Here is a 24,640-nt window from a genome sequence, read left to right as displayed (position 1 = left end):
CTGAACCCCATATACCAATGGACACTGACAGTCCTAATTAAAAAAATGCTTTTTAAGTAAAGCAAAAAATATTATCTTTGACACTGGAAAAGACAAATTTCAAATTTACTAGCTGATCTTGTTTTCTGTGATCATTAGCTACATCATGTTTATAGAGCCGAGAGGCATATTGAGCTACTGATTTTATTTCATCGGATTTTAGAATGTAGAACACATTTCAGGCCCACTTATAGCACCATATGTGTATCTTTAAGGATATGTACATATGATGATGTCTTTATTATAAGTACCTTATTTTATTTTAAGTACCAACTGCTGTGAACCTCATTAAGGAAACCTTGGAACTGCAGGAACTGAAATTTTTCACACCACCACCATCCCGTAGCATCTCTTTTGCACTTAGATGTTGTGTGGCAGAGTATTTTTCTGCTCCCTAGAAATGATCAATGTTGAAGGGGGAAAAAAAGTCCCTCCTCTAATAAATATAGTCCAAATCACATATTTATCTGAACAATGGCCACCATTTTAGTCCACACCAATCCATCTACTCATACTGACTCAGAGTCCTTAACACAGACAATCCACCACTGTAGTCAGGGTCCTCAGCACACGTTGTATCCCCTCCTCATTCTTTGTTGATTCTGACCTACTTTTGTCCAACACGTCCTGCCAGTCTCTTCACTGCCTGACTGCAGTTTTTAATTTTTACCTTTGAGTCCCAGGCTGTGCCTAGTGATTTCCAGAGAAACGCCAGACACCTGGCTCATCAGGAGGGGTGGGGAGGATTTCAGGAAGCTATTACCCTAACTCACTTGCAGATCAGTAAGTGGCTGTTGTGAGCATTCCTTCTAGATCTCTGCCATGCCAGCTGCATCCATCCCAGCAAAATAACGTAGCTCCTCCAACCACCTCTGCCTCTACTCATCTGGGTTTCTGCTTTCAGTGACACTCAGATGCTGCTGATGGGCATTATATATATATATATATTTTTAATTGAAGTATAGTCAGTTACAATGTGTCAATTTCTGATGTACAGCACAATGTTCCAGTCATTCATATACACATATATATGTATGAATTCCTTTCCATATTATTTTTCATTAAAAGTTATTACAAGATATTAAATATAGTTCCCTGTGCTATACAGAAGAAATTTAGTTTTTTTAGCTATTTTTATATATAGTAGTTAATATTTGCAAATTTCAATCTCTGATGGGCATTTTTAAAGCCACATCTGGAACCCTTGCTGCAGAAGAGTCTGAGAAATATATTTTCAACCTCATAGCATTTTGGTTAGGAAGTTGGAATAAAGGCTGAGCTGGCTCACCTAACTTGTCTGCCTTTGTGAGTAAAGAGGTCTGGAGTTTCAAGGCCCAATGAAATGTCCCAGCCCTTCAGTAGCAAACTCTTAAAGCAACCAAAATGCTCCCATCTGCCAGAGCATGACTTGTCCTTAGATACTGCTGGCCATAACCACCAACGCTGTCTAAGTCATTGTCTTCATCTGGTGCACACTTTCTTTAGATGTCGAATATCCTGATTAAGAGGACAAGCTGGTTTGGATTCCCAAGGTCACAGGCAGCCTTCTGCCTGACTTTGGTGTATATATGTTCATTGAAGAGTCCTCTCTCAGATCAGCTAGAGCTGCCTGGTGTGTGGTTTGCCAGAGAATGTGGGTATATTGCTCCCCACCAGAGTCCTACCAGTTGTTTTATTGCAGGAAGAGATAAAGCAATAGAGACAGAACAGAAAGTTCTTGTCCATTCTCAAACACAGTCACCCCTGCCCAGGGCTCTTGCTCTGGGACACAAAGAAGTACAGGTCAGCAGCGACGTGGCCCTGGTGTACTCCAAAACATGGTGTGGTTTTACTGGGCTATCTGTGTCTTTCATGGACCCTGCAAAGTTCTCCCCATTTGTGAAATGGGGAACCAAGGAACTCCCACCCATGCCTGTAGCTCCCAGGGTTTGCACCCTTATGGGTTTTGAGGATTTGCTGGCAACTCATTCTTTTTCACCAGGTCATTTCTCTGTTACACAGCAGTCCTGTGACTTCCTCATCAGAACTACTCCTTAAGTTCGGGATTCAGTGAAAGATGCCATTCATGTTCAGGGAGGAGGAGGAAGACAGCACAGATCAGAATTGCTGTTTTGCTTTTTTTGTTGTTGTTGTTTTCATAAGCCGTCTCCAGTTGTCGAATAGACCCTGAGCAAATGAATGACTGTTACACTCCCATTTGAAGGATGAGGAAAATGACACTCAGGGAGAGGAGGCAAATATCCTGAGGTTCCAAAGACAAAAAGGGATGAGCACAGAATAAGATCCCTGCAAATTTCTTGGCTGTCATCAGCCTTTAGGTCAGTGACAGAGTGCCGTGTGTAGTAGTAAAGTTGTAGCGTGCATTTAGAAGGGTGCAGATGTTCTTGTTTTAGTTGATACAATCACACTGTTTTGTCTGGGACTCTGAAAAAGAGAAATGGGTTAGAAAATGTTGGTTTCTCATCCTTGGTCCTTCCTCACCCTCACAGATACGGACCCTTCCATCTGTAGCTGGAATAATACAGACCCAGCCTTCCCATCTCATGAGATCAGTACTCATTCATTTCATCCCTGCCCACCTGTAGGTGATAAAGCATAGCATGATTTTCATGTCCTGCTTCACTGATTCTTGTGAAATTAGGTGTTTGAAGATAGGAAGTCATGAAAGAAGCTGCTTTTTTTAAATAAAGTGCAGTAATTTTCTTAGCAGTGTAGGAAATTGAGGATTTTCTTCATTGAAAATCAATAGAGATTTCAAGAATATCTGTATTTCTGATGTGTAGATTAAAATGACAAAATCTAGAGGGATTACAGAAACACAAGGAAGATACAAAAAGTATCTTTAAAGAGCTTTCCTAAGACTGGGCTTGTAAAGAGACTGTTAGTTGACAGAGACCCTCTTCTCACCCATAGTCCCTCTCCTTAGGTTGCAAAGGGCCAGCGTTTCCCCTGTGTGCAGTCCTGGTGCTTCAAGTGAGTTGTGGGGTAGGGCGGTGCACATGGTGCTGCCTTCAGTTTGTCCACCCTAAGTAACCTCTAACAGTCAAGGGGCGAGTGTGTTGTAACGGCATGAACCATGCGCCATGCTCTCCGGGGTGTGTGCCCATCTCAGCTCATCCCAGCTCAGGTGATGGCAGAGCAGAGAGTGGTGGCAAGAGGTCAGCCATGAGTAGCAGGGAGCACCTGTAGTCAGCTGGGACCCAAGAGGCTAGGAGTTCCAGGTGGAAATCCCAGGACTTCCCACAGCTCATTCATTCAGCTAATACTTCTCCAGCACCTGTGATGTGCTGGTGCTTCCTTTGTGAACAGAACCAAATCCCTGTCCTCCTGAAGTTGATGTTCTAGTGGAAATAAGAAATGATACACACAGGAGCAGATCCTGGTCAGGACACATGAGTGCTGTCTATTTTGGAGTGCACAAGGTGAGATCCTTTGGGAAGGAATGTATGATACAGGAAAATGTGGGGGAGAGGATGGCCATATCCCAGGTCGTATTTGGGTCCCTGGGATGCACCTCACCAAGTGTGGGTCCTTGGTTTGCCCAGCAACGAATTCGAGAGCCACAGTTCAGTAAAAGTAGATTTATTCAGAGAGATATATACACCATAGACAGAGTGGGCTGTTTCAGAAGGCAACAGAAAGGCCATGAGGCATGGGGGTTGGGTGCTCCAGTTTAAAGTAAAAGTAGATACACACTCCACAGACAGTGTGTGGGCTGTCTATCTCAGCAGAGAGAGCAACCACGAGGTGTGGGATTGTTAGATTTTATGCACTCAGTATCTTCATATGCTAATAAGTGGGAGGAATATTCCAACTGCTTTGGGAAAGGTGTTGGGATTCCCAGAAATTGGGCCACCACTCACCCTTTGACATTTTATGGTCAGCCTTGAACCTGTCCTGGGACCTGTGGGAGTGCCATTTAACATCCTGCTGTATTTCGGTGAGTGTGTATTGAAGCTCAAGATCTACTGGGAGTTGACTTTTCCACCATCTTGGTGCTAAAGGCTGTGCCATTCCTTTATTGGATTTGCCCGGCCCCTTCCTTCCTTTCTCATGAGGGAGCTCTGGACTGATTGCACAATTGCAGAGCAGGGGACACAGTGGAAAGAACTTCATAAGTGGAAGGTGGAAGGCAGTGTTTTCAGTAGAATTCTCAAGTCAATTACAAAGTAACGGTCTTCTTTTTGCTGGGGGTACATGGTGTCACATGAGGGAACTGTGAGCCTTGGATACTGTAGTGAGTGGGTGGCTCACTGTGTATACTGTGTTGCTTCTTAGGTGGCCCGAGGACAGTTGGCTTATAGGTGACCCATTCCCTCAAGCAGGGGTCTCTTTGGGGATTTTCTGCATGTGAGGGTAACATGGGTCACTTGGGGGGCAGGACCAGCCAGTCACAGCTTGGTCCACAGTCACCTAGTGCCCTCAAGGCTTTCACCCCATGGATGCGTCACCTCCCCCTGGATGGGGACAAGGGCACAAGTGGTGGGGCAGCTTCTCAGTGGTGGAGGCATTGCTCTCCAGACCCAACACTCAACAGCGTGGACCCCTGGTGTTGGCCACAGTCTTGGCTAGATGAGGCTGTTCGGTAGCTGAGCTCATGAGACGTGGGTGCCATGCTTCCATTCTCACCAAGAGCTCTAGTTTCGAAGGTTCTCGTCAGACAGCCACAAATACTCCATAGCCCATAAACAAAGAACAGTCTCCTTCAATCGGGGAAGGGCACACAGAAGGAGAACGGATGATCCCGAGAGCAGGAGAGGACAAATCCGTCCTGCCATCAGGGATCTGACAGACGAGCCAGCTCAGTTCCTCTTACTAGTTGTTTACTTGGAGGATCTGGGGTATTTGGGTGACCTGCAAGTGTCAGGAAATAGTACACGAGGGCTTTGTAGATTTTCTGGTCCGGTGTTACTCACCCCATTGTAGCTGTCGTGTAAGGAAACAAAACTTGTTGGACAACAGGCCATGGCCTCTGCTCCCTGGTGGAGCCAGGAGATTACAATATTAAGTACGACTGCGGGGGCATCATTTCTATGTTGAGAGGCCAGATGGCCTTACATAACTCTCATGCTGGATGTCTAAGTTGCAGAGGGAAACTGGATTCCATCCAGCTCTCCAGCCAAGGAGGATACCAGAAGTGGCCTCCGCCACCAACTGTGAGCTCTTTGCCTCCACTGACAGCAGCATCTATAGCAAAAAGCTGGGCTGCCACCTGCGTTTCCGTGTAAACATCCGAGTACCCACAGCAATGGCCTCGTGAGGGTTGGTGTGCCCAAGGAAGCGGTGTGTGAGATGGAGGGAGCAGTGCCGGGGTCAGACACCGGGCGGGCAGGCAGGCAGTGACGACATCTGTGCAGCGCAGGGCCCATGGAACTGAGCCAAAGGGAGGCGGGTTTTGGAGCAGGGAACCTGGGCAGTGCCGTGTTATTCGTAAGAAGATCCTGGGCTCTGGATCCACGAAGTCATTGGCTTGATTCCAGACACTAACCTTCATCTTGGGCAAATGTTTGAAGCTTTCTGTGACTCTGTTTCTTGGTGTCCCAAATGGGGACAATAGTAGCAATTACCTCTGAGAGTCAGGAGTGCCTTTATAGTTGTCATTTCATTACGCTCACAGCAGCCCACGAGCACGGTTCTAGGTCCCCCAGTTTACACGTGGCAGACCGGTAACCTTTTAATCAGTAATCACGCAGCTAAGAATGGTCAGAACGAGCATTTGAATTTGATCCCTTTGTCCAGATTATTTCTATTCTCACCCAGTATTACTGGAAAAGTAGTAAACTCAGAAGAAACACTGCTGGGAAGTGGGTGCTTGAAACATGTTTGTCATTGGGGAGTGTTGAGTTCACGTTCCTCACAGCCCATCCGAGGCTCCCTGCATCTCCGGCTGCCCTTGCTGGGGTCTGCAGGGCTCTGGGAAGCTTCTCCTTGATCTCTACCCCAAGGCTCTCTGCTCTCTACAGGTTGATTCTCAACCCTGACTGCTCAGTAGAGCTAATGTCTAAAAACAAAAAAATGGTGGGGAGGGTATGGCTCAGTGGCTAGAGCACTTGCTTAGCATGCAAGAGGTCCTGGGTTCAATTCCAAGTACCTCCATTAAAATAAATAAATCTAACTACCCCCCCAAAAAAGGAAAAGTATTTAAAAAACAATAAACAGTACAAAGGCCCCACACCAGGCTGGGGCGCACTATGTTTTAAAGGCTCCCAGATGCTTCCCATGTGCAGGACGGTGAGAGCTACCCCTCTACATCTCTTCTCGTGAGCTTGTCCACTCACACCCATTAGCCTCTTGAAGCAGGAAAACTACTTGGCTCAGCCTAGAACTTTCTCCCGATTTCTAGACTTTTATTTCCCTACTGGACATCTCTCCTGGAGCCCACAGGCACCCAGCCAGAACTGAATCAGTTGTCTCCTCTCACGACTTGCTCCTCTTCCTGCCCTTCTTATTTCAGGAATGGCACTATAATTTAGGACACTGCCAAAGCCAGAAAGCTGGCCGGCATCTTTGACCTCTTCCTGCCCTTCCATCACATCTGTGGCCAATCCGTCCACCTGCTGAAATGTTTTCTTCTCTCTCCTCCTGGCGGGGCCTCAGCAGGCCTTCACATGAACCTGCCAATAGGTCTCCCTGCCTCCATCTTTTCTCTTTCTAGATCACTTTGCATGTCTCCTCTACCTTGGAGGCACACAGAGTCCTGTGTGATGTGCACCTGTGATCTCTCCACCTGGTTGCCTCACCTGCCTCCCACACCCTGTGCTCACTTCTAGACTATTTGCAGTTCCTGGAAGGGACCTGGCTCTCTTTGGCCTCCCTCCTTTGCATGTGCAGCTCCCCAGGGAGAAATGGCCTTAACATTATACCTTCACCTGATCACTTCTAGGGCATCTCAGAACTCACCACAGTGGTTCCCTCCTCTGGGAGAGCCTTGGCTACAGTTCCGGCTCTCTGCCCCGAGCACCCACTGCTGACTGTTATCCAAGCCCTCTTAACACGCCTCCTCAGCCATCATTTCATGATGAGTCCTGTGCACCTAGGAGCTCCCGGAAGCAGGGACTGTGTCTTTTTTCTCTTTATTCTCAGAGCATGGTAGAGACTCAGGTATAATGGTGGAGGGAACAGTGGTTATTCTGGAATTTCTCTAGAGTTAGGGCCTAGGGGTAACAGTCTGGTTGGAAGAAGGGCTTAGGGGATTTACCCTGAAGCCACATTTTTCAATAAACATTTCATGTTGTTTTTGTCTATTTGAATTGACGAGTCTTAAAACAGAATGACGATTTCTAAAAATTACTTTACCGAAGATTGAGGAAAATGGCAGTTTTCCATATTTAAGAATATTATTTTAATTTTGTGTGACTGGGGTGGTGGAAAATAGAAATGGAGGGGTTACTAAAGCATTCTAATCCCCTTCCCCACCCTCAGGTCCATTGGACAGAAGAGACAGAGGTATGTGAGGAAAAGGCCCTCCTCTTTGGCGGGTGGACCGTGCACTGCTTTTAAATTGTGACAGTTACTTTTACTTTTTTTAATTTTCTTTTTTAATGGAGGTACTGGGGCTTGAACCCAGGAACTTGTACATGCTTAGCACGTGCTCTACCACTGAGCTATACCCATCCCCCCGATATTTGTGTTTTTAGCGGGCATAATGTGCTGGTAGCAGATACTTTAGCATCAGACACAGTCACCTGTGTCTGACCATCACGTTAATACCTTTCCCATGAGCTAGAGAGCTAGTCTGTTTCCAAAAGTTCAATAAATAATCTACATTTTCTTTTTTCTTAAAAAAAGGCATTAACTCATGTTTCTCTTTAGTATCGCCTATAAATAAAATGTGATTTTATTAACCGTTTACGAAAGTGTTAAGGGTAATAAATATTAAGTACAGATTTCTGAAGCATCAGTCATCACTGAAGATCCACATTCTGCTGTTCTCTCTCTCTGTTAGTCACCTTACTTCTGGAGCTCTGGAAGCGGCACCAGGCATAACTTGAGTACAAATGGGACACGGTTGAGCAGGAAGAACAAGTCCGGTCAGAATAGGAGGAGCGGTGTCCCCACGTGGAGACAGATGAGATTACCCAGGAAAAGCGGGCGCTGTTTAGATTCACTTTAGTCTGTTTACTTCTGGGCTTGTCAGCCTTGGCTGCATGTTGGAATCACCAGGGGACCTTAAAAAATGTTGGTGCCTGGATTCCATCACTGCTAACTCTGATGGTACTTAGTGGCCTGGGGTACATTCTGGCATAGGGAAGTTTTTAAAGTTCCTCTTGTTATTATAATGTGCAGCCAAGGTGAAGGAGCACTCCCTGGAATGGTGGACACAGAAGAGAACTGAGGTCCTTCATTCATATTAACAGTAAAAAGGGGGAAAAGAAAAGGTCTGGTATAAGTGTATGAGAAAAGAGGCATTGACTTGTATCCTTTCATAACACCAATAAATAAATGCAAAATATAAATTAGCTGCTATGACATAGATGTAGGAGGAAAGACACATTGGTTTTTATAGTTGACTCCCATTTTTTCACATGTGCCTTCATTATTGCCGCCTCCTTTTCATCGTAGACTAGGTGCCCCTTTGTCTTTAACTAAGTCCCGGTCACTGCTCCCCCTTCCGGTTGGGATGTGCACAAAGCAGCATGGCTCTCATCCTAAAGTCAGAGAAAGGGTAGAAGAAGCAGGGAAACATTTGTTGAGGTGCCATCAGTGTTTGAGCAGTGTTTGAGCTAGGCATTTTATATAATTGGAAATGTAAATTTATTGCTGCCACTCCTGCTGCAAAATTAAAAAATAAAACTATATATCTTTGTATCAACATTCCAGAGCTATGAAAAGATGATTTTTTGAGTCATCTGTATTATTGCTTCTTTCCATCAGCTGAGATAATTTAGAGCTGATGGTACTTGCAGTCAGCAGCAGCAGGACAGTAGGTTGTGAGCATGAATAACTCTTGGAAAGAAAATGCTTTTACTAGGAGCATCTGAAAATGTCTCCAACTATAGATTTAATAAATTGAATCACAGATCTACAGAATGTTGGCACTGAAAAGTTCTGGAGGGAGCAGGTCAAACTCTTCTTTTTATAAATGGAAAAAAATGAGGTTCAGCTACCAATAGAAAGTGACATTTGTCTTTTACAATGTAATAAGCTTCTAATAATCCCCATTATGAATATTTCCCATTGTTTACAACTGAAGATGTGAGTCAAAGCATATGTTGTTAAAGACTGTACATTCAGAGTTGAAAGCTGAAACTTAGACAAAATTAGATGTTCATAATGCTTTTGAGTCCTGAAAAACAAAAACGTATCATATTGGCAGCATACAAAAAATACTGAAGAAAAGTTTTTTGGTCATTTAAACTGCCAATTTTAAATTTAAAATTGCCAGCTAATAAGTTTAAATTTTCATTAGAACATGCTTGTTGAAAAATTGAAGATGAAAACTCATTTCACTTTATTGTTCTTCCTTATTTAAAAAATTGCCTAATATTTTTGTTTAGTTTTTTAATTGAAGCATTTTACTTTACTTGCGAAAGTATGCTCCATTGTTTAGAGAGGCCAGCGTTGTGGTAGTGAGAGCTTGGGAATGAAGTTGCCTAAATTCATATTTGAACACAGCAGCTTGCTTCCTGAGTGATCTTGGACAACTTAACTTCTCTGTGCCATAGTTTCCTATAAAATAAGAATAAGAGAGTTGCTTCCTCATGACTGTGGTAAGGACGGGTTGAATTAATGTGCAGAATCTACTTGGAAGACTTCCTGGCACAGAGGAAGGGCCATGTACTTAGTGACAGCTATTATTATACTATATCTGCTTTCATTATCCAGGTAAAACTTGAGTCTTACTGATTTCATCTCTAAAAATGAAATCTAAATATAAACTCTAAAATGGAAACTCTAAAACTTCATAGTTGTTGCTAATAAACACATAAAGCTCAACCAAGGAACACACAGTGGAGACCAGTTAGCTGCAGACACCTGTGAAACATTCTGTCCTGCACGGACTCTAAGCTGTCACTAGCGTCACTTCTGAAATCTAAGGCCAGCTCAGGAGTAGAGCTTTACAGCTTGGCCTCGTCAGGTACCCAGATCCCCAAGCTCAGACAATGGCAGGGAAACAGTTTACTGTTCACATATGCATTTTCAAAAAATAGTATTAAAATGAACACTGTACGTATTTTGTTGTTTGTTTGACATCGTTAACAGAAAAGAAAAGAAAAAAAAAAAAGGAAAAAAACCCATGCAATTACAAATAATGAGGCTATGTCTGAAAATTATTTTTTTTTAAATTATGTTTAGGATTTATTGACCAGTTAGGAGAAAAGTCATTTCATAGGTGTAATCCCTTGATTGACTTAACTTGTTTTTTTAATTAGGAAGAAGAGCGTGTTCCATTTACCACCTGGGGAAAGTGTATACATATAACCCTTTGTGCAAGTGCTCTTTTTCTGGGTAAGAACCTGCCACAGACTTTTTAAAATCTAATGTGAAATGCTGAGAAAACTGAAAGTCAAGCTGGGAACTATGTAGTCTCATAGAGAAAACTTTTTCCAGAGAACATCTGAGCCAATGCAGGGCGCCACTCTGGAGGTTCCACAGTCTCTTCTGCTCACAGTGCTTCCCCCAATTCTTTTCACCTCATTTGTTCAAATCAGATCAGTGGTTTAGGATTCTCCAGGGTCTGATTAAGAGACCAGATGGAGGCATTAAGATTTCTAAAATTTTCCAAGAGTAACAACCAAGGTAAAATGTCTAAGAATAGCCTAACAAAAGGATAGTAGGAACTATCAAAAAAATAAAAGTAAAAACTACTGAAAGATATAAAAGATGCTTTAATCACATGATTCTAGATTAAAAGATCATATCTCCAAAATATCAGAAGTTATAAAATTGATTTGGGGTTTATTGTGAATAAAATCATATTAGTAATATAATAATTAATAAGATAATGAGAGTTTTACTAGTTCAAGAATAGCCAGATTAGAAAATAGGACAGGAAGTCCAGATATGGGCACTGATATTGATAATAAATTAATATAAGAGATGGAAGGCATTACAAATCAGGGAGATAAATAAAGCTTATTCAGTAAATGGAACACTTGTTAGCTACTTGGGGGGAAAAGAGAAGATTGAAATCATACAGTGAACCATATATTGTGATAAATTCCAGAAACATTTAAAAAAGTAACACAATTAGAAAAAAACTAGAAATAAATATGGATGAATATACAACCTCTAGATGAGCAGTAAGTTTCAGAGGAAAATATATAAAGATTTCCATGCATCAGAAGCATCCTAATTTTAAACAAAACACCAGAGGATGTTATTTGTTTACACATTCGACAAGGGGCTAATTCCTTCAGTACATAGAGAGTTCAGATCACTTCAAAGGTAACATCAAAAAATCTCAGGAGCTGTAGAAGGCAGAGAAGATGAACACACCTTCACAAAGGAAAAAATAGATGTCACAGTCCAATGGTAATTCAGTCAGTGCACATCAGAATGAAGTAGTTTTCCACCTCTCAACTGACACAGCTCTGTTTATGAGGATGAAGTGCCACTGATCACCAATCCCAAGCCTAGGTTACTGGATATTTTTTGTGAAGTATGGTTGATTTACAATGCTGTGTTAATTTCTGGTGTACTCCTCAAGCGTTCTTAGAAAGCAGTCTGGCAGTTCATATCAAGAGTCAAAAATATTCATATGCTTTAATCCACTAATTCAGCTTTGAAAAACTTTTAATCAGGAAGTATTTGAAAATGGCAGGGAAAAGTCAGTATGGATGCAAGTCACAGACATACTTTTGTGTGTATATATATATAAAATCTCAGCCAAAATATTCTTCCAACCCTTCACATAGTGGAATATTATGCAGCCATGAAAAAGTGTGTCCATGAAAATATTTTATGACAAGTCAAATTGTTATGCTTATGATAAGCTTGAGAATAAAATTAATATATAAAATGATTTGTAATATACAAACAATGCACAGTTCTGAAGGAATTATGTCTAGCAGGTAGAAGCATTTTTCTTATTTTATTTTTTATTCATTTTCAGAGTTGGAGTCTTTTCATTGTAGGTGACAAAATCAATTTCCAATGTGTTTAAACAACACCCAAAAAATGGGGATGCATGGGATTTATTGGTTCCTGTAAATGAAAACCTCAGATCTGAGGTCTGGCTTCAGTCAAGGAGAGATACTGTAGCCCAGATGATGTCAAGGGCTGGTCTTGTCCTGTCTTCATTCTGTGTCCAATGATGTCTCAGCATGCTGCTTCTAGGCACTCAGCATCCCAGATCATCCATCCAAACCAAGAGAGGTCTCTTTTGGCAGCTTCCTCTCTTGATAGAGGAAGCTTATCATTCACATGGGCACAAGCACGTATCTCCTCACATAATAGTGGCTCTTACTGGGTTATTTGCCAATTCTCCAATCATGTGTGAGGCCAATACAATGAGGGGTATTATTTGTCTTAAACCAACTGAGATCTACCTCTGGTGCTTCAGAAAGAGTGGGTTAATCGAGCTTAAATCACAGGACTAAAAACAAAAGGGAGGTTATTTATCCTAAAGCAAAATCTGGGTCCCCTTCTAAGACTGGGGACAGATCCAGGACAACAGTTCTGTCCACTACTGAGTACTTTCAAATTTTCTTTAATGAGCAAATGTTAAAGTTATGATCAGAAAAGATGATAAATACGAAGAAACTTGAGGAAGGAGAATGGAAAGCTTTCCTGTTTCATAAGAAATATTGAACCCATTAAGTGCTTGGAAGAAAAATGGAAATGTGTCAAGTTTGTAAAAGTTCTGAAATGAATTACAATTAATTTCACAGACCATGTTGGAGACAGTGCTATACAGTTAGTGTGTCTTTGGGCTCTTTGAGTATTTCAGTTCTTTCACTTAATAGTTGCTTCATTTGGGGAAATTGCATCATCTCCACGTGGCTCTATTTCCTCATCTGTAAAAGAGATATAATATTACCTTCCCAACAGGGTGATTGTGAGGATTTAGAAAAACAGACGTGTGCTGAAGCAATAGTAAGCATTTAAAGAGTCTTAACTATTAAGATTACTTAATAAATAATTAAAAAATTATTATGCAGACTTTTTAAAAATGCATAGCATTTAAATGGCCTATATGTGCTGTACAAGAGGGGAAGGCTTAATATACCTTCTATAATACATTTTTCTCAGCCTTAACTAATTTTCACATTTAATCACACACACACTAAAAAGTTATTCCTGTCACAAGCATGAAGACTTACTGTGAAGAAAAGGATGATGAAAGAGAGTAGAGGAGGAAATAAAATGCTTTCTCTACAAACTGATGGCTTAAAAACTAAGAGAAACACCTTTTTAAGACTTTGGTCACCATATTCATAGCTAATACTTAGGTAGAGTTTTTCACATGCCTGTGGTTAATGTTCCAATTGTTTTCACAATTAGTAAATCATTGACTCATCACAATAGTCCTATAAATTGCTATTATTATCCCCCCATTATATGGGTGAGGAGATTGAAGCCCCTAGAAGATAAGAAATTTGCACAAGGCCCCACAGCTAGCATCGGAGCTGGGATCCAGATGCAGGAGTGTGGCTCCAGGAGGGGCTTGTAAACACTCCATCTGCTCTCCCCTGCAGGTGCAAGCCAGCCTCCCGCTGTTACTGTAAATAACATGATGTGGTTCACTTAGTCTTGAAATTCACATTCTTTGTAGCTTTCTCTCTGGGGCAGCCATCAGGAGCAGCCAGGGACCCTGAGTACATGCTTCTGGACTATGACCAAGAAGGTAGATGGAAGGAAAACAGTTTAAAAATGGGACCTTTAATGTGCATTCTTCAGTGGGCAGAAAAATACCTGCCTAGTGAGGAACTGAAGCCCTACCAGCCACGTGCAAATTATGCTTCAGACACTCCCGTTGTCCTTGGGTCCACACAGTCAGAACTACAATGGATCAGGGACATGAATCTTGTGCAAATGCAGGGAGTAGGAATACCTGCCATTTTAAGATCTCAAGGAGTATGAAAAGCATGTGAAGCTTTCATCAGCAGAGACCTGCTGTCACTTCCACTATTTCCCTCAGGGCATGTCCACAGCTTCACTGGTCCTATTCAGAATGAAGATGACAGCTAGCACCTGCTGACCCCTGAATCAGTGATAGGTTCTCCCTTGAAAGGAAGCATATCCCCTTCATGGGTTACAACTAGTTCATAACCTAAGTAATTCTATAGATGTAGAAGGGATACTTTCATTGGTTCTGCTATCACAGACTTGTCTCCAAAAGAACATGCCACCAGTTACTCCATTTTCAGCCATTTAAAGATATACTTAACAGGCTTCCTTCTTTAGTGCAGTTTTAGGTTTACAGAAAAATTCACAGAAAGTGGAGTTCCCATATATTCCCTATGCCCTGCACACAGCTGCTCCTGCTGTCAGCATGTTACATTAGTGGATGCACTCATTCTTTTTGACATCCTTCATTCCTCCTCCCCTAAAATTTAACATGCCTGATATTCACGTCTCTTGTGGCATTTACATGCGATTTACATCACTTCTCACGTTTATGTGAGGTTTACAGCACGTGCATGTTGTCTGTTTAAGCGTGGATTGGGGGCAAGTTTTCTGTGTAAAAATACGATCATTAGTGAGCCTTATGCTGCTGGGTTTTTGGGTTGTCAGGTCCTGTTGACCATTGCTTCAGTTATTGGGATCATTGTCTACGGACTTTCAGTGTTCATTGTATTTTCAGCAGAACTTCCCAAGAACCTGAATGGAAGAGACCCAATCCAGAAGTACCTGACTGTGCAGGTGGGCCACGCCCATCACTGCTTCCCTCATCAGTTTTATCATCATCGTGACCCTGAACGCCATATATGAGAAAGTGGCAATCAAGATGACTGAGTCTGTTAAGCTCCTTCTGCAGCTGAGGTCATTTCTACACCAGTTTTAGAACCAGGTCAAAACAGAGACTTTATCTTTTAGGCACTTCAATTCCAGTACATTACAGTCTTTAGAAAACTTCAAGTGTAAACGTATTTTCTCTAGCCTATATGAGAAGTGAATTAGCTGCAGCTTTGCATTAGTAAAAGGGACAAAGAAAGCTTTAGAATGTCCAAGCTCTGTGTAAATATGTCAGTGCTTAATAATAATTTCAATTACATTAGATCATGTACCCTATTGTTGAAAGTAAATAGTCTCTCTATTGCAAATAAGTGGAAGAGGGTCGTGGTTCCAGTGGCAGATTTGCTTGTGCGTTACGGAGAGGACAAGTAATCACACTGTTATGTGTCCTCCCCCCATGCTGTTCCTGTTAGTGTAGCTCCATTCTCATCAGCTGTGGCTTCTATAACAAATGTTTCTTCTCTCTGGCTTGTATCCCAGCCAGCGGCTTAGCGGCCCAAGTTAAGTGCTTCCCACACGCTGCATGTGGCTGGGTCGTTCTCCCAGTTGTCTGCTCAGTGGTCATCTTCTGAAAACACTAAGACCAATTCAAATTCTGAACTAGGAGGATGTTTTATGTTCCCCAAATGCTTCTAGCAAGTTGCCCCGTGTTTTGTTTGTTTTCTTCAATAGTCCTACCTTCCTGCCGTTCAGGGAGACAAGAGAATTTCATTTAGCAGGATGTTTAGAAGTAGCTTTCTTTCAACTTACACCTGACAGAGGACAGTTCTTGCCCATTGGATACTGTTGTGCTTATAAATTTTAAGGAACGGGTGACTTTTTTTTTTTTTTTGCCTTGTGTGATATTGCATTCATAGTGGGAGAAACTCTTACAACAGTGTGTACAGTTGGAATTAACATAGTAGCTATGTTAAGGAATTCAAAACAGCTTATATGAAAAAAGTGTGAATTGTGTATATATATATATATATATACATATTTAGCGTGTTAACTCATGTGTCCGTGGCTTTGATTAGGGTCTCAAAGCTGTTCACAGTTTTACAGACTTAACTTTTCTTTATTCTAGCTGCAGAGATCCCAAGGACCAGACTGACTATGAGAACAACCTAGCCATGAAGGTGTTCTTCTTCCAGTTTGTCAACTACTACTCCTCGTGTTTCTACATCACATTCTTTAAGGGCAGATTTGTGACTTATCCTGGAGATCTGGTGTATTGGCTGTGAAAATACAGAAATGAAGACGTGTGAATACAGCTTTGTGTTCTGACAGTCTAACCTGTTTCATGTTTTCTCTTAGTTGCCCAATGAAGAGTGTCTTTACTCTCTGTTCCTTAGATTTTTTTAGGCATAAAATAATGACTTTATTTCATGTTAGAGCTATCTAAAATTTAAATGAGATTTTCTTTCTAATATTCCAGTGTGACCCAGGTGGCTGTCTCCTTGAACTGATGATGCAGCTGACAATAATCATGGGAGGACAGTCCATCTGGAATAACATACAAGAGGTGTTACTTCCGTGAGTACTAAGTCATGTGATCTTGGGGTGAGAACGGCCCACCCATCCAAGTAATTTTCCTGCATGCCCATCTCTAAAACAGGGGAGACTCTCTGCTTATTAAAGCTCTCCAGATAAGATGATCCAGCCAACAGTGTAAACAGTACCTCCTGTTTAATAATTATGCTTAAATACCTTCCTTTTTATGTTTAATTTAAATCCTCAAGTGCTATAGTTTCTGCTTATTAGCCCATCACTGGGGACTGACTGATCAGAGCCCTTTGAGAGATGGCCCTTTTTGGGGCCGTGAACTAAGTTTTCCCACAACTTCCCGCAACTTTCTCCTCCTTTTATACATGCATTTAAAAATCCATAACAGGAATTTGTTGAGTGCCTAGTATGTGCTAGTCACTGTATTAAATGTTGTACATATATGTGTGTGTGCATGTGTGTGTGTGTGTGTACAATTTAATCACCCAAACAATCCTTATTCTTATCTTCCTTTTGCAAATGAAGATCCTGTGGCTTAAAGAGGGTAAATGATTTGCCCAAGCTCTCATTGCCAATAAGAGACCACTGTGGGACTCAGATGTAAGACCCTATCTCTCTGAATCCATGTTCTTCTAAGAACAGAGACTCTCTTGTGGTCCTAAGGCACAGGGTTACATAATGTTTTAAGAGACACTTGTCTAAAATAATAACTACAGAGGTTTTGACTTACTGTTCTCTTCCTAAAAATGAGAAAAGCAGATGTTAGCAAAGGTCACACTGTCCTTTGGATTTTCACATAAGCCCAATCCCACATCAAAGTGGACAGTCCAGTGTTATCTGCAATTTCTGAACATTTCAAGGAGCTTACTGTATTCGCTTTCTGTTGCTGTTGTAACAAGTATCCCCAAACGACATGGTAGTAGGAAGAAAAAAGAAATAGTCTCCACTAAACAACACAAATTTAACCTTGTAGGGTTCTTGAATGCAGAAGCCTGCTGAAGTCAAAGTATTGGCAGGGCTGTTTCTGAAGGCCTCAGGGGAAACTGTATCTTTGACTTTTCTGGCTTCCAGAGGCTACCTGCATCTCTTGGCCTGTGACCTCTTTTCCTCTCTCTAAGGTCAGCAGTGGTTGTGTGTCTCTGACTCTGATTCTGTGGTCACATCTCCTCTCCCTCTCTCTCCTCTTCTGCCTCCCTCTTCCTCCTTTTAACGACCCTGGTGATTACACTGGGCCCACCTATATAATCCAGCTCAGTCTCTCTTAGAGTCGGCTGGTTAGCAACCTTAACTGCTTCTGCAAAAATAGGCCCCCTTTGCCAGGGAACCTGACCTCTTCATATATTCTGGGGATTAGGACATAGACATCTTGGGGGGGATCATTTTTCTGCCTACCACACTAACGTTTTTAAGATAATTTCTGGCTTTGAGTTTCTGTCCTCATGAAACTCTTGATCTCTCTTCTGTCTTGCCTTCCACACCAGCATTCTGCTCCTGGCCAACCTAACTGCAGTGCTCACCCCTCTCTGTGGTGTCCCCCAAAACCACTTACACAAGCAGGTCTTACTGTTTTTTGGAGCATGGAGGAGAAACTCAAACAACTTGAATTTTGAAATAAGAAACCTCCATCATTTTAAAATCTTCCATGCCACTATAAAAAAATTTTTATTTTTTAACTTCATTTTTTAATTTTTAAACTATTTTAAACTTTGTTACTTTTTTTAAACTTTACTTTTTTTCTTATCATCCTTCATTGTAGGCTCCAGAAACCTGCTATTCTGCCCACCGCATCCAAGTTCCCTTTCATTGTTTCTCCTCCCTTCCCTAATCTTCCTTCTCTCTCCCTTATTACCAAGTTTCTGTCCATTCTCTTTATAGGGCAGTTAAATTATTTTTTCTTTCTTTCTGTTTTTGCAGAGTGAACACATTTGGGTGTCAGTGTGTCCTTCCACATTTCTTCACAAGGGCTTCTTCTTTCAGCTTCAGTATGGATTACTGGGGTCTGTCTCTAAACAAAGGCATTTCCCTTGTCCCCCAGCTCACCATGCCCCTCAAAAAAACAAGATTCTGATCTTCGCTGTGAAGTGAATCTTTTTTTTTCCCTACTATGTAGTAGACAACTCTTACCCTGAGCTCACAGTCAGATTTTTCCAGAGGAGTAAAAGTAGCTCATGTGCAAATAATACTACTTTTCTCTGTGAAAAGAAATAGATCAGATAGAGGAAATACTTAACTCAGATTACTCAAAAGCATTTCCTGAAGGAAATAGGTTAATTATTTAACACTAAATTTTGTTGAATCTGGTTATCAGTGAGCTATTTTTACCAATCAAGGAGAAGGATTTATTTTCTAAATTGGTACTGAGCAATTCATGTGAAATGAAACTTGCTCACATGAACTAGTTTAAAGTAAAGGATGCATTATAGTATCTGTGGTCTGTTTATACCTTCGCTTAAGTAAGCACATTGCTGTAGGTTCCAGTGAGCTGAACTTTGCCTCCATGTATTTCTACTCTGGGCTGAAATATTTAGGGAAAATATTTTGAATTATGTTTCCCTTGTTTGAAAACCAGGAATGCTGAATGGTAGCCAAGTTCGAGGGTGGCTTGCGTTTTCCTCACTGCCTCTTCTCTTTGTATAAGGTGCCAGTTTCCTTCTTAATTTTTCATAGAAAATCCTAACATACCAGAGATCTATCAATTACTCTTGCTGCCCCAAAACTATACCCATCCTCAAAAATACATAGGAAGGGAAAAGAAAACTTATCAAAGTTAGGGACTATTTTCATGCTATTTAAATATGTCTAAAGGAACATAATGAAATGAATTTCACCATAATCTCACCTGCCTCCACACCCCAAATTCCCATGTGGGTTTCTTGAGTAGGATTCTGGGAGCAAATGAAGAAGGACAGTGATGCCGTGATCCAGGCTCCCTCTGGGGTCTCCCCAGCACTTGGATCGGCACCTGGTATAAAGTAGGTCTCAGTCCGAGCCAGCTGAGTGAGTGAGTGACTCACAGGCATCGAATGCGTAACATCAGTGAATTAACAGCATTCTTTGTAGGACTCAGAGAATAAGCTGAGTGCCCTATGGCCTTCCCAGCCTCACATACTATTTTGATGTTGGGGTCATTTCTGGGAATGTTATTCTGTACTTGACAAAAGGCTAGTACAATTCCAGGGTTAAGTAACTTGCCCTAGGGAAATTTTATGATAAAATATTAAGAAAAATGGTTAAATGCCCAACATGACATAGCATTGTCCTTTGGTGTTTAGATAATGTATGGCTGTAATTTTCTTACTTTATATGCTTTCTACATTTTCCACCGTGTGTATGCACTTCTATATAATAAGAAAAAACAAATGTTTAAAAGAGAAAATCTCTCTTCTCCAGATATGATTTGGTTAGAGGATGATGTCAGATAGATATAATAAGAGAATCTTAAATACATGTGTCCATAATTCACTCTTTAATTCAGGAACAGGAAACTCAGGAATGAAATAGATTAAGAGAATCAAAGATACTTGTATTCAAGATTAGCAAGTAGGAGTGTCCTCAACAGAAATGGTGATATCTATAATGCAGGGATTAAATGTGATAATGAACGGTACAAAGACAACATGAAGTAGAAAATGCCACGTGGCAAGCACTGAGTAAAGGGCAATTTACTGTGATTATGCCAATATGTGTGGTCAATTCCCAAGCAAATGATTGTGTAACCCCTGCTAGAGGGAGAAAGCTTCCAGCCTTGGCTGGAGAGTGGGGAGGATCCAGTGTCTGTATTTTTTAAAATGTCTACAGGTGCTTCTCATGTGCAAATTGATATCCCTGCACGAGAACCATATCCCAACAGAAAACCCAAAAGACCGAGGACAATGATGCGTAGATGACCGCCCAAGCTTTTCTGCCACAGAAGAGTGGTTCCACTCAGGAAGACTGAGCAAGAGGCTCAGAGCCTTAGCTAAGGACAAGCAAGTCGGGACTTCTAATACGACCTAATGCCATCGACGGGGGAGGGCAGTTCAGCACAAGAAGGGAGCACCGGGTGAGTTAACATGGAAGTTTCATCCTGGATCCAAACCGTGATGGATTTGGGTCCCGGAGGGTAAAAGCCCTGCTTCCCTGGGGCATGGACCGGATTCCACAGGAGGCTGAGACAGGAAGTATGAGGCAGAGAAAAATTCCCCCAGGAGACTCCCGAGTCTGGGTGCCTGGGAGGGTGATGGACGAGCGCGGTCCCAGCTCCACCCGCACCGCAGGGCTCCGAGGGGCTGTGGAGCTGCGCGCTCCCGGCCGGACCTCAGACCTGACTGCAGTGCTCCGGGCTGCGGCCTGGGGAGCGGCGTCAGGAGCAGGCTGTCCCCGTCATTCTCGTAGGTGCTGCAGTGACTCCCACCCCTGTGGCCACGGCGTTCCCAAGCCAAGGTTCTTAGTGACTTCAACCCTATTTACAGGTGACCACAGCCGGTTAGCCTGTGCTGCTCAAAAGGAAGGTCCCACATGGGGTTTTGATGTGTTAGGGGGGTTGCTAATACCTGGCCTGCTTTGAATCGTTTCATCCTGACAGCAGCCTAGGCAGTGGAAGTTTCATCTCCCAATTTTATTTCAACATTTTTTGTTGAAAGTATAGTTGGTTTACAATATTGTGTTAATTCTTGGTGTACAGCATAGTGATTCAGTTATACATACATATATATATATTCCTTGTCATATTCTTTTTCACTATAGGCTATTAGAAGTTACTGAATGTAGTTCCCTGTGCTATACAGTAGGACCTTGTTGTTTGATGCAAAAATTAGTAAACAAAGTATTTGCAGACTAAACCTAGCCATGTATGACAGAGTTGAGTTTATCTCAGAATTTAAATGTGGTTTTGATCTCCAGGATCTCTTTATCAACTTATCATAAGTAAAGAGCCTGTGGACCACTTCTCAGAAAAATGTTTTAAAATCATAAGATTTAGAGAATAAAGAAGAAAGATAATTATACTGAAAAGCAGATATCAAAATATAGAAATGGGCACTTGTGATACAGTAATATCTGAATTATTGGAAGGACGTGTTGAATAAGAGGATCCAGTGGTGGGTCTACTGACCGCAACATTCTGCCACAGCAGTGAGTGTAAATCACCTTCTGAGATCTGCAACAATTGCATTTGGAATGTAAATAAAGTTAAATAACAAATAAGCCATGAAGTGTGGATTCAGATTCAGGGGTATCTCGAGTCCATATCCACACCAATTCCCAGAGCTCCCTCCTCTTCCCCTAATGTCATTGAAAGAAAGAATTGGGGAAAGTATGTGAAGTGAAGGGCATGTTCCATTGCAAAGAAATCTCGTAGGAAAGCTGGGAGCATGGCCAGTGAAAGGTTAATGCTGAGATCAGAGGCAGTGGGAAAGCTAGAAGGGGCAGCTCTTTACAAGTCACATCATATAATCTGTGTGTGTCCACGTGTGTGTGCATACAGACGTGTGGGCATGTATGATGTATACACCTGCATTTCGTGTGAAGCCGCCTCACTGTCCAAATTTGAAATCCATCCAAACGTGCAGTGCAGTCAGCCGAACCTCAGCCAGACGCTAAGTTGTCTGTTGTTGCTCTGTCTCTTCTGCTGAGCTCCACGAGTAAACCACGCGCCAGCTGTTGCTTTCAGGGACAACAGCTCTGTAGGCTACAGATCCATGCCTTGTTTCACTGCCAACTCCGAATTCCTTTCAGGACAAATTGCCATTTGAAAAAGGGGGAAGCATTCAGTTGTCCCACAAGCCTCTGAGTGAGGAAAAAACATAACCTTAGGGACAGCTCTGTGGGACAGCATCCAGGAGGGGGCAGAGCACTGGGCTGCGAGTCGAGGCTGTGTTTCTTTCAAGCTCTGCACTGACTTTGAGGCGGCATGTCACTTCTTTGGCCCTTGATTTGTTCAGCTTAAATTAGGGTCTTGGACCTGTTTGATCCAACGTTAGAGTATCACTTTTCTGCTTGGTGACCCTCAAAGGCTCCGCAATTCCTTCAGAGGGAAAAATGCCCACATCCTCACTGCAGCCTCTTAAGCTCCGCCCCCAAAACCACCACTTATTTCCTATTCACTCTGGCCCACACCAGCCTCCATGCTGTCTGTCCAGCATGAGGGACCTCCAGGCCTGTGATCACCGTTCCCTCTGCCCCTCCTCTGCCTGGCCCTTCCCTCCATCTTTGTCTTATTCAAAGGTCACTGCCCCATCCCCACTCCTCCCTACCACACATTCTTCGTCCTCCTTTATTTTCCCCACAGCATTTATCACCAGCTCACATACCCTGTATTTCTTTCTTTTACTTATTTTCTCTGACGATTTTCAGACTGGAAAGGCCACGGTGGATAATAGCAGAGAAATGGGGGGGAAAAAGGCAAATGAGGGAAGGTATCTTCTAAAAGCTAAAATGCCCACCTGGAAAGGAGGTAGGAGATAAACTAGTAGTCGTTAAAATTTTGATAAAGCCAAGGTAAGTAGTCAGGACTAGTTTCCACAATATTTGGGGATAGGGAGGCAGCAATAAAAAGAAATTTATCCTGAAAACAAGAAATTAAATTCTTGGGAAGATGATGTGTTCAGCTTGAGATATCAGTAATACTTTTATGACCTTGGTCTGATAATACCCTGCCTTATAATTTGATCTGTTTGGCAGCTGGGTCATGAATCTAATGGTGCCACAGTTTCAGGAGCAGAACAGACCACCCCACGATGGGAATGGGACAACCATCTGTATCCCATGGGCAAACTGGGCTTATTTTATGAATTCCTTGAAATGAGCAAGTCATCAGTGGAGATTTCGGTGCTGTCGGTTATACTAGTGTATGTTTTGGGTCTCAGAAGCATCGGTTACCGAGCCAAACAATGACCTAGCATACCGAAACGGAGCCCGCTTTTCTCCAATAGATGCAATTATGCAGTCAGGCTTTCAAATAGGGTGCCTGTGTGTATCTTTGTCAATATTTATGTTGTACAAAGCTGAAGATTTACTGCCAAGGAATGAAATGGAATACTCATTCAGGTACGTCTCCACCATTGATTCTCAGATCCTTCTGGTCATGTCGTCTAAGGATGAACTCAGAACCGTTACTAGATGTGACTCAGCTCGGGCTGCAGCCCGTGTGGCACAGCTGTTGGCTGATATCCTTCTAAACAGAGTCATGTGAGCCCGCCAGCCTGTGCAGAAAGCCCGCAAGAGCATCCTGCCTCATGGCAGCAAGGGTCACAGGGTCACCCCTTCCACATCTCACACCTGCCTTTGACATTGTTCCTATTTCTTCCGGCCGATGGTTTCTGCCTGGTTCCTTGAGTGAACTCATGGCACATCACTGGCTTGAATTCAGGATGAATTTGCTGATCTGGAGTGTCAGTTGAGCACAGATCCCCTCCTTCTCCAATGTCTTTGTCCATTTCTGTACATTTGCTTGGGCTCTGTTTCTCTTTGGTTGAACTTGGTTTGAGCTCTCGGTTGCCTTTAAATGGTTGCATCTCAAAATAGATTTCCATAGGAAACATCATCTTTTCTCTTATGCATGGTGCACTTTTATCTACTAGAAGGCTGATGATGTGCACGTTTTGTATCTGAGCCCTTTCAGCTCACCACTGCCTTGAATTACTTTTTTTTTTTTTTTTAAGCTTAGGAGACAGGAAAGGAGTTTGGTCAATAGGCTTTGCATTTTACATGCGGGTTCATGTCTGCAAAGGCACCCCTTTGTGCTTCTTGTTTATAAGTCTACAGATAGAGGGAGTTTTCGTTTTCCTAAATTACATTCTATACATAAAATAATTGCTTTAAAAATATACATTATACATGGAAACGCATCTGGTTCCCTCGGAGAGTGAAAGGTCATCTTGTGGCATCTTCAGTCAGCTATGCTTTGTGGCCTGGTGTCTGATTTGAGTTTCACCTTTGCTTTTGTTGTGTTTAGTGACCAGGTCGATTAAGGGTGCAGCTGCCTGTCCCTGGTGTAGAAGTTATGTTCGTTTTTTCTGCTTATTTTCAAAAGGACTATAAGCAATGACCGTTTAGTCACATGAAGTCATAATGGTAAATAGGTCTTATTGGGGCTATTATCAGCAGTAAATAATAACAACAACATTCTGAGTGGCAAGCAAGATCATTTGGTATTTTTAAAATCACATACGAAAAAAGCCTTGGAAAAATAGTTGAGTGTTAGCGTAAGCCAAATAAAGGTCATTGAAAGGAAAAG

At 42.2% G+C, this 24,640-nt stretch overlaps 1 protein-coding gene and 1 long non-coding RNA gene across 3 annotated transcripts in view; one reads left to right on the top strand and one right to left on the bottom strand.

The window, feature by feature from the left end:
• LOC116661728 (anoctamin-6-like) overlaps positions 1-16,462 on the top strand; it is a 408,020-nt gene extending 391,558 nt beyond the window's left edge. The window contains exon 6 of one of the 2 annotated variants that reach the window (XR_004317642.1): positions 16,358-16,462. Coding sequence is in view for 1 of the 2 variants with exons in the window: in XM_032474241.1 (XP_032330132.1) it covers positions 14,719-14,916 (198 nt within the window). In the remaining variant the exon portion in view is untranslated. Of the gene's footprint in view, positions 1-14,718; positions 15,993-16,357 lie in introns of those variants that run through there. The other variant, XM_032474241.1, reaches the window with a different exon arrangement.
• Positions 14,433-24,640, bottom strand: part of LOC116661755 — a 17,774-nt gene continuing 7,566 nt past the window's right edge. Inside the window, exon 3 of the long non-coding RNA XR_004317683.1 lies at positions 14,433-14,525. This is a non-coding gene — a long non-coding RNA (uncharacterized LOC116661755). The remainder of the gene's footprint in view (positions 14,526-24,640) is intronic.

The sequence above is a fragment of the Camelus ferus genome, chromosome 36 (assembly GCF_009834535.1).
Source record: "Camelus ferus isolate YT-003-E chromosome 36, BCGSAC_Cfer_1.0, whole genome shotgun sequence".
Taxonomy (NCBI): domain Eukaryota; kingdom Metazoa; phylum Chordata; class Mammalia; order Artiodactyla; family Camelidae; genus Camelus; species Camelus ferus.
Note: the sequence above shows the minus strand (reverse complement) of the source record. Positions and strands in the feature narration are given on the sequence as shown.